At 46.7% G+C, this 10,909-nt stretch overlaps 1 protein-coding gene across 1 annotated transcript in view; it reads left to right on the plus strand.

The window, feature by feature from the left end:
- The first annotated feature begins 4,680 nt into the window (after positions 1–4,680).
- LOC123758197 (putative ammonium transporter 1) overlaps positions 4,681–10,909 on the plus strand; it is a 7,338-nt gene continuing 1,109 nt past the window's right edge. The window contains exons 1-5 of the mRNA XM_069322872.1: positions 4,681–4,748; positions 9,413–9,585; positions 9,781–9,870; positions 10,173–10,400; positions 10,775–10,909. The exon at positions 10,775–10,909 is cut by the window's right edge and continues 63 nt beyond it. Coding sequence (XP_069178973.1) covers positions 4,681–4,748; positions 9,413–9,585; positions 9,781–9,870; positions 10,173–10,400; positions 10,775–10,909 — 694 coding nt within the window. The remainder of the gene's footprint in view (positions 4,749–9,412; positions 9,586–9,780; positions 9,871–10,172; positions 10,401–10,774) is intronic.

Consider the following 10,909-nt stretch of genomic DNA (forward strand, 5'->3'; position numbering starts at 1 on the left):
ACCGTACACACCTGGTAGTTCTTTCGCATGGGAGATGTCAAGGTCATGAGGGTAGGATGTGACAAGGTACTCTCTGTACCTCCTGGACCTCTCAGGAGAGTCTACTTTACTGAATGTGATGCCACCCACTCGACCTTGAAGTAGGGCCGAGATGGTGACTTCATCGGACCTGGCTACATAGATGTAGGGCAAAGCGTGTCTAGGGATTGAGGTCTATGTGGTCAGGAAAATGACGAGGAAAGTCACGTCTCATCCAGGAGTACCTCTGGTCACTGGTAACTTGAGATGGAAATGCCAGCCTGGCATATTTATTACGGGGTGCCAGGGTGGGTCGTGGTGCCCCCCCCCTCCCCCGTTGTGGGGGCGACATTGGTCGTCTTGACAAAATTGTTACCGTCCCTTAACCTTCTCTATTTACGTAAGGTACTCCAGCCTTTGTGTACAGTAAAACTACCATCTGAGGCTGTTTCATCACTTGAGCTGGTGTCCTCCTCATACATGGGTATAGAGGGATGGAGTGTTTGGCCATGCTGTACGTCATGCGGGGTGGTGGCCGAAGTGGACGCCAATGCGTCTGAAGCATTTTGGGAAGGGTCGCTGTGGGTGACCCCACTACATGTTCCTGGCTACAGGAATGACTCGAGAGCCCCTTGGTTCCGAACAGGGAGGACAAAAGCATCGAGCCAATCCTCAGGGACTGACGACGATTCCCAGATCCAATTAAACACACTGTAAATACTGAGACGAGCACGGAGGGAGATGCCGAAGCATCTCCTAATGAATGCCATCAGAGCCTGCCGTCGTAGAACCGCAGAGGGCCAGAGGCAGACTGAAGCTGAGAGAGAAGGGATCATTATAGGGAAGGCTAAGATGGGTACAGAAATCCAAAGGACGAGATTAAAAAAGACTTACGAAGGAAGGAATTATTGAGGGAGATGAGAACCAGAGCTAACAGACGAAAAGTGGGAACCCAATTCAATCGCGACCTGCAACGGGTCTGCCACAAGAGTACTACAGAGGTGAAGGACCAGTGAGACATTGGGAACGAACTTACCAGCTATCTTGTGGATATGCTTCAAAATCAGCAGTAGAGGAGTTTTGGACGTGATGGAGATATGACATCCAACATGCACGTTTAGCCTTATGGATGGTCCTACGGGTCACTGCACTTGCCTTCCGAAACAAAAAAGATTCTGCCGATGACAGTGTGTCTTCCAGGCTGCACGCTTACAGCGGACAGCCCGAGCACAGTCCACATTCCACCAGGGAATGCACTTCCGCGTTCCCCGAGAGGAAGAGCGAGGAGAAGTGGAGGGCAGTGTCGAAGACGGTGTCATAAGAGGGCGCGAGGGAGAGGCAGAATGGAGAGGTCGGAGATAGTAGCACGAAGGGTAAAGAGGAGCCAGTCAGCCTCGACAAACTGCCACCTAGGGAAGGAAAGGGGAGGGTGAAAAGAAAAAAAAAGGAAACAAGGATGGGAAAATGGCCATTGCCATGGAGGTCATAAAGAATCCGCCACTCGAAATCTAAGTAAAGTGAAGACGAGCAAAGAGGATAAATACAGGAAAGGGTGCGAGTCGGTCTAAATGAGTGGGCTCGCCAGAATTCAGACGGGGAAGAGGAGAGGATGAACGGTTCGAGAAGACGACCTCGGGTGTGTAAACATCACCCAAAAGGGTATGTCGACAATTGAAATCCCCTAGCAGCACAGGCTCCAGCAAGGCGTCCAGTAGGTGTTTAAGATCGGGAAGAGAGAGGGGGACACCTGGGTGGGGAGGGGGGGAAGAGATGATTGGAACAAACCGTGTACCATTTCCTCACAAAAGATACGAGCAGCAGAACAATGGAGAGGTGAAGGAAAAACGAAGGGGACAAAGGGAACATCAGAGCGAATCAAGAGAGCAGAAGAGCTAGGAGCCCCAGCAACAGCTGGGGGGGAAAGGGGGGGGGGAAGAGAAAGGAATACCCACGAAAGCGACCAGAACGAGCACCAAGCATCGGCTCCTAAAGACACACAAAGGGGTGAAAATCGTAAAAGCCGAATTTGGAGTTAAGTTGGGTTACCATAGACTTGCTAGTGGGAGAAGGGATACTCGTACACACGTCCAATTAAATGCCTTAATATACGATTTTTGGCTTGTAAATCTACTGCAAAGACATACCTGTACGTTTGTAACGTTGATTTAGGTTGGGTTGTCGCAAATTTGACGTTAGATGAGCACGAGCAGTGGTGTTGAAGGCTGGCTGGCTGAGGTGGGAGTGTGCGAGGGGGGGACTGGTAAAGTCTTCTACTGCAATTTCGGATACCGGGCTAGAAACAACTTCGTTCACTGAGAAGTTTGTACATACAAACCATTCAGTTCGTATATGCGCTGGTTTGTGTTCGCTGTTGTTCTCGTCTGAAAAAATACATGGCACTTGTTCATATAATTAGCGCTTCCATTATTAGAATAACATTATTAGAATTATTTATCCATTATTAGAATAACAAGGTGCAAACCATACCCCCTTACAGTTGAAATCTATTTATATACAAGAAGGTACATTGGGTTGCGAGAGTACATAACATGTATTAAGAGATACATTGTAGCAAGATTTGAGATTAAAGGATTTAAGACTATCACGTTTAGAAACAAGGCGCCCCCGAGGGAGGCTAATTTATTATGCACCCCATACTCAATGTAAAAATAGCTACTATTCACTATCATTTACAACTAAAGTAAAATAACAACCTGTAAAGACTGCTTTTTTCTAATTCTAGTTCAGGAACTTCCTGGGATAAAACGTGAACATTCCTTAAGGAACTGTGAGGTGCTTATATGCTTTTCCTCGTAACGGTCCCAAAGTTTCCACAAATGTTCGTTTCTCTTTATTGCCCTCGCGGCGACTGGACTTGAGCTTTAGCTCAGAAACCAGTTGGTATTGCAAAGTTACAAGGGACGCCTCACGGTACAGTAAGGGGATTAAAATATATAAAGCAAAGTTGTCCCCCAGATGCTGCTGAAATTAAGAGATTTGCTTTGCAGCGCTCCTTGGCAGCTACAGTACCCTTGGTCGTAGCTAGAGCACCTGGATCACCCAAATGATTGTGACAATTGGCTCCTTGCTTGAAATCCTTTCCATGTTGGATGACTGTGGCAAAGCAACGGTTGCTCTTCTGTCGAATACTGCACCACCAGAAAGTCGCAAAATCCGTTTCCTTGCGTATAGTATATGTATATCCGTGACTATTATGTAGTCTTGGTTTCCCACGCCTCGTGCCTGTTGGTATTATCTCCCAGGTGAGAGGGGCGTCTTGTGACAGAGTTGATGGTATTAATTCGTCTCGGATAGACGTGTCCTGGACAACAGCGACATGCTCTATCGGAAGGTCTACCGTGAAGGATGCTTCGTACTTATTACTACTTCTGCTAAATTTCTCTCTCTAGACGTGTTATCTTCATACAATGTAAGTGTAGAGCGATCAGGACAGCACCAGAGGAAATTTGTTTCCTCAAATTTTGATTCACGTAAACGATAGTATTTTTCACTAGAAACTCCAGTACCACATTGTCTATACCTCCATTGTTGGCATATTGCACACAGCATTGCATGATCTGACGATCTCGCGTCCTTGCGGCATCCATAACATACACATTGTTCGTGAATGTTGCCTTCCACATTTCAGTCTTTCACTTTATCTTCGTCTTCCACTTCATTTGTGTCTTCCACTTCAGCAATGTAAAGGACACATTCATCGTGCACAGCGTATGCCATTTTTCAATATTGTTGCACAAAACGTCACAGGAAACTAGGAAAGTTTGTTACACAACTAAGGGAAACTTGTAATGCGTGACAAGCAAGAGCAGTAGTATGTCTACACCGCCGAGGTCGACCAACAACTGAATCATGTGAGGTCAGCAGACACTGACCAGGTCCAACAACTCCATCTGATTGTAAGGTGTGAAATAATACTACAGTGTATTTTTCAATCGCGCTGCCAATTATTTGATTTAAACCCACTCTGAAGAAAACGTGTACATCACAAAACTTAAATATATAATGTAGGTATATATTAGTTTTCATACATTTAAAACTTTCTAAGCAAATTGTCAGGTCACTAAACTAAATGCTACCAATTCTCTTGGTATGTTAAAAGGAACCTCCCCCCCCCACCGTCTGTCTGTCTCCGTCTGTCACTCACACGCTCACTCTATTCACCTTGCAGTAAATAGTAATCTGGAAGTCAGAAAGCTGCTAAAGGCTGCATCCTGGGGATTGTGCGAGATAATAATATATGTTTAGATATGATGGAGGAAAAGAGGAGGAATGATGGAGGAAGCAAGATTGGGCATTAATAGCTCGTAAAATAGACATTTTAGTATTTAGGGTTGCCAGCAGTCGCCAGGTAAATAATTGGATATATTTTCTGAGATAGGTTATATAGGGTGAAGTATTTTTCATTTATACTAAGGAGGACACAGGTTTTTAGCAATGTGTGGTGTTATGGAAGTGCTTGTTGCATTTTGTGTAGTTGTTCTTTGCATTTGATCGACGTGGAAGTTGATTTTCGAATTGATTTTGTGGTTAGTTTCGATAAGTGGGTCGAGGTTTGAAAACTTGGATGTAAATACACGTGTATATTTTGACTGAGTTTGAAATTGGTTGAGTTATCCCTTAAAGGAAATTGGTGTAATAACCATGAATGTTCCACTGAAGAATAGACATCGACAAAAAGGACAGCAACAGAAAACAACGAAGAAACAAAGGTGAAAGGGAACACGGGACATTAAAGAAGCGCTGGATCAGGGTCAGCAAAGTTACGGTTAGTGGGGCATGGGTAAACTGAGTATAGGAGGGAAGGGAGCTGGAGGACTGACCAGGGGTGGACGAGCAGGGTCTGAAGGAGGAAGAGGGGGGGGGGGCGACAACCGAGGGTCAAGGACAGCAGCAGGAGAGGCAGAAACCAGGGATTGCACCTCAGCAAGGGCAGCAACAGAGCAAAGTGGGGGGGCCAAAGAGATCACCATAGCAGGAACAGGGGGGGGGGGCAGAACCACCGAAACAGGAGGTGATGGAGCGAGTGTCAGAGATAGGGGGCGAGGAAGAAAGCGAAGCCTTCTTACCTGCCAGGGAGGAAGGAGAGGAGCAAGGCTTACGTGTCTGACTCTGACAGGCATCCCAACAATAATGTACTGGGCAACAGATTCTAGCGTCTCAACAGAAGCAGAATGAGAGCAAACAAGACTGCGGTTGGGAGAGCAATGAACATCAATCCGCACTGACAGGCGACGTGGAGAGCTAAGAGACAGAAGGAAGGGAAGGAGGATTGGAGGGAGACGAGGAAGAAGACACTGGAGACACGACAGACTGGGAAGAAAGGGGAACCCCAGACACAGGAGGGGGACCCTCCAGGACAGAACGCAAAGGAAGCAGCGGTGGGAGAGTCGGGGTCTAAGGCCTGGAAACGGTTGCGAGATTGAGGAAGGCGGGAAGGACGAGAGGAGGAAGAGCGCAACACGTGAGCATGAGAGATGTTAGCATAAGGCGGGAAGACAGCGAACTTGGCTCCTCGCCTCAGGAAAAGACAAACGTTTCTGGTGCTTCAGGTTGAGGACGGCTGCCTCAAACTTGTAATGTATACACAAGCGGGAGAAGGTAGGGTGGGTCTCGCCGAAATTGAGGCAGCGAGCCTGGGGAGAAGTGCACTCAGACTTGGTGACCTTCGTCCCCACACAAAGGACAAAGTACTGGAGCAGCGGAGGGCTCCATGCCCAAACCTCCAGAACTTATTACAGAGCCGAGGAGAGGTAATGTACTCCTGGACGGAGCACCTGGTACCAGCAAGAATGACAGAGGATAGAAGGGTCCTACCATCAAAGGTAATCTTCACAACCCGAAGGGGATGATGGTGACGACCACGACCACGAGGGGGACGAGTAAACTAGTCACCTGGAGGACAGAATGGCCTTGGGCTTAGAGGACATGCCGAATATCTTAGTGCCAACAATGGCATTCAATCCAGCGTTCTTGGAGACCTGAACAGGGGTCTTGCCAAGGCAGGATAAGGTGGCCAAGTGGAAGGCTGCATCCTGAGGAGCAGCAACAACGACACGTGTACCGAGACGAGTGGGGTTGAAGGCAAGAGGTATCTACTGAATCAACAAGGTTCCCATGGAGGGATAAATCGTCAGGAGGCATAGAATGAAGAGGGAGGAGATAAAAGTTTCTGGCCCACAAAGTGGGACCAAACAAGGCTTGAAAGGCATAAATAGGGAAGGAATTAAGTGAGCACGGCCATGGCGAGGACAGCGTTGAGAACCCCCAGAGAGGGGGTTAAAAGGTGCAGTAGTCACAACTAGACAGCCGTGCCAGGGGACGAGGTTGTCACCACTGGGGGCTTGGGGCTCGACCCAACCACAGAGGGAGGGAGGGAGGGGAGCCGAGGGAAGTAATCAGAAGGGTCAGAGGAGGAAGGGTGGGGCCCAATGCAGCGGGGGCTACAGAGCCTGGTCTTCCAGCACGGTCCAACTCGGGGGTTTGGTCACCCACCCGAGAAGGTAGAACAACAGAATTTTACATAAGGACGAGAGGTCACTTTCATTCACGAATGTGCCCCCATATCCACCATGGAGCCACAATTAGAGGCAGGACACCCAACAAGAAGCTATCACTGATCATGCCGGGGCCCCCCCCCACGGGTGCGTCGCGAGTATACGCCCCCACAACTGCCACCTTAAGGACCGTCAGTCCGTCGAGATCGGGTTCAGTGACGAGAAGAGGATTGTCAATAAAAGGGTACCCCTCGCTCTAGACATCGGATACTTCAGTTCTACGGGTGCAAGAGTATGCCTCCTCAAACACCTGGTCATCAAAATAGAAGTCCAAAAGAATAATCAAGAGGCAAAAGGTCGGCAGGAAATGACAATTAGAAAGGAGAAGAGGCGGGAGAAAAACGAAACTTAAGGAAAAGCGATCCGGCAAAATTAAAGACAGCAGCCGGAGCATGAGGTTACAAAAGGACAGAAGACTGTTCCATGGACTATCACACTCTGGTAGCCGCCCACCAAGCCCCCTCACAGCAACAATGGGTCAGACAGGGAGGGGGGATGTTGGTAGAAGGGCTGCTGCCCTGACCGTTGGGTCAGCCGACTCAAGTAGACTACCGAAATGCTTGTTCTTGTGCAGCCGGATCGAAGAGGCAAATTCGGGCATCCCCCAGACCACCGTCCTTTGAGTCAGTATAAAACTAGCATTCGGGGCGTCATGCGCATCCGGAGCGCTTTACTCTAGGTCAGACCCCATCCTTAACCTTTTGCATTATACCGGAAAGAGATGGGAGGCCTCTTAAGCAAAGTGCAACCCTCTGGTGCTAAGCCTGTGTACTATGATCTACCGGATCAAGGTGCGATTCAGAGGGGACTGGACCCTTACCCGGTTAGAGATCATGGACCTGATCACCACTAAAACGCCTGTTGCACCACTAGACGTAGTCCTCAACGACGGAGAACCCCAAACTGCTGTTTAACAGTGCTGCAGCATTACAGGGTCTGTTCGACCCCACCACCCCCTCTGCTCTCGAGGCGGCACACATGATCACTACCTCGCAGCTCCCACCATGACACTACCTCGCAGCCAGGACGGTGTTTGTCCGGAGAGTAAGCTCCCCATTTTCTCACGGGCTCACTATAGCCCGTGCTCCATGGACATTTTGTTCTGAGTTCAAGTTGAAGTATGTCTATTGAGACAACAGAATACATCTCAAAGGGATGGAGTAGCTTAGGCTATTTCTACCCTCCTAAGTGTTCCCAGTAGCTGAATCTAAAACAACTACCACCACCATGGGAGGAGCCGGTCGGCCGAGCGGACAGTTCACTGGACTTGTGATCCTGTGGTCCCGGATTCGATCCCGGGCGCCGGCGAGAAACAATGGGCAGAGTTTCTTTCACCCTATGCCCCTGTTACCTAGCAGTAAAATAGGTACCTGGGTGTTAGTCAGCTGTCACGGGCTGCTTCCTGGGGGTGGAGGCCTAATCGAGGACCGGGCCGCGGGGACACTAAAAAGCCCCGAAATCATCTCACGATAACCTCAAGATAACCATGGGAGGAATGTAATGGTGGAGAGTGTTCCCCCCTACAAAATAAAAAGATACAGACTTGCCTTGATTAGGGCAATTGAAGGCAATATATGATTGTATAACTAGAAAATTACATTAATTAAACACTAACTGTTTATTGTGATTACTCAATATATAGCTAAGGACGGAATGTCTTGATTAGGGAATTCACTGACATCGGCACTGTAGATACTGTTATTGGACATCATTAGAGAGTAGAACACTGGCATCGTCACCGTATATATTGTTATTGGACGTCATTAGAGAGTAGAAAAGTGACTTGAGAATGGTCCAGGACGGACCGAAACGTCGTCGTCCCTTCACCTTCTAGTGTGTGGTCTGGTCAACATACTTCAGCCACGTTCTTGTGACTCATCGCCCGCATAGATTAGTGACATCAGCACCGTAGATACTGTTATTGGACACCGCTTAAAGTGACAATGTATCTTCACCGCAGGCTGAACTTCAAGCTGTATTAGCGAGCTTAAAGAAAAGTAGTAAATAATAGTAATGCCTGTGTCTTTAATGATAGAGGAGCGTTGGTGTCATGACATAGTAGAAGACCAGTATATCAGCATATTGTGGACGAGTGTTGAGATAACAGCAGGAAAGGGTACAAAAAAAAATAGTTGGTAACTAAGATTTATGTAGGTTCCTTCACAAGCAGGGACCTGAGCTTGTAGAAGCATCTTAATCACCTTCAGTGGTTAAGTTCTTAATTGCACACTAGTTTCTCTGTCAGCTATCTCACCCTGTCAGAGTAAGAGACAAATATATGTGTATGTATATATGTATGTGTATGTGTGTGTATATATGTGTATAAAGTATATAATACAGTCAACCAATCTTTCTGGGTAAAAAATCTGGGTACAGCACAAGAATATCTTCAACTTCATACACTTCTTAGTGTATGAAGTAATTACAAATATCAGAGTACCTCATACCATTTGGTCTGAAATCACTGATAACAGGGCAATCACAAATTAGTGTTGGAGAGTATGTCCCAACTCTTGTTCACATACTTTACAACTGGAATGTTCACCATTGGGGGATTCATTACTTGCAGCCACCTGCCATAAATGTCGATATCCCAAATTACCCGGAAGAGTGACGTATCTGCAAAAAGTACCAATCGGCAACTTGGTTGCTCACCTATATATACTCCAGAGGGTCGCTGAAATTAGATATTAGGTTGCAGGCCCTGGCAGCAGGAGGGCGAGACCCTCGGAGCTGCTTGGCTTGCTCCACATTACTTCCACGGGAATTTACGACGCGTTAATTTTGTCTGGAAATTTATTTTGCTAATAATTTTTAAGCTACAATTTGAGAGATCTGGAAGTCTCGCTGGCAGCAACAAATATGGATGCCGGACACAATGTAAGTTTACTAATGTCTGGCGAGAACCCGACGCCAATGTCCCGGGAACTGGACATTCTGCAGAATGACCTGGACACCCTCTTCCTCATTGTGTTCGGCATCCTCATTTTCAGTAAGTACCAAAATCTGTGTGTTCTCTTTTTTCAAGTATTTAAATATATATATGGCACCTATTTCACATTTTGTATATTAATAAAATAGTTGTATAATAGTACAATAATCTGTGTTAGATTTTGTTTTATTATGCTTAGAATAATGTATTTGGAACGCAATTTGTACTTTTGACTAACATTTGTTTATATTTCAGTCTTGCAGACCGGGTTCGCATTCCTTGAGGCAGGCTCCGTAAGGTCCAAGAACACCACCAACATCCTTCTCAAGAACATGCTCGATGTCTGTAAGTTATCAAACACCTTCGTTATTTGTTATCGTATCTGGCTTATGTCTGGTGAACCAGCACATGATTTTTTTATTCCTATCTCATAGCTAAAGTAAGCTCTCAATGTATATAACTTTGCCGACTCTTGTATTCCTGTAATTTCCTGCTTTTGCTTTTCCATCTGCTGGTGTTATATACTAAATTGTTCTCTGTATTTAATTAACCGACTTCCTCCCACCAAGCCTCACGTAGTAATAATGATATGAATTCCACAATCGTCCCCACCCTGTACTAACCATCTGCCCTGTTACTCTCCCCAGTCATTGGTGGCATAGCGTACTGGCTGGTGGGGTTCCCGCTGGCGTTTGGAGGCGGGAACAGCTTCTCTGGTACAGAGTACTGGGCGTCGTACGGGCTGTCGGACGAGCACCTGGCCTTCTGGTTCTTCCAGTTCGTCATCGCCACCACAGCCTCCATCATCATCTCGGGGTCGATGGCTGAGCGGTGTGCCTTCAATGCTTATCTCATCTACACGACCGTGCTGTCAGGTGGGTGTGAAGCCTCTTTCTCTCTGTAAAGTATGTTTCAAATTTAGCAGGATACTTTACACTATTTTGTGGTCAATGAATAAATAACTTTACTCACTGGCTTTATTTATATAATTTAGATAATATTTGAGAGGAACCTTAACAGGGCAATCTTGAGAGACAATTTGTTAGACAATAATAGCCTAACACTGATCATTATAATTAAACTGTGTTTCTCAATAAATTTAAAAGGCAATGCAAACAATAATACATTTCCCACGGAATTAATAGATACATTATAAAATAAAGCAGTGTTGGTACAGCTGTAGTGTGCCGTGTTTTAATCATGTTTGTGTGTTGTAACAGCTCAGTTATGATAATATTTGTTTGTACAGCTGTGGTGTACCCGGTGGTGTCACACTGGACCTGGTCAGACGTTGGCTGGCTCAAGACTCAACACTACCAGGACTTCGGTGGCTCTGGCGTCGTCCACCTCACAGGGGGCGTGGCAGCTCTTGTTGGGGCTGTAA

The sequence above is a fragment of the Procambarus clarkii genome, chromosome 11 (genome assembly GCF_040958095.1).
Source record: "Procambarus clarkii isolate CNS0578487 chromosome 11, FALCON_Pclarkii_2.0, whole genome shotgun sequence".
Taxonomy (NCBI): domain Eukaryota; kingdom Metazoa; phylum Arthropoda; class Malacostraca; order Decapoda; family Cambaridae; genus Procambarus; species Procambarus clarkii.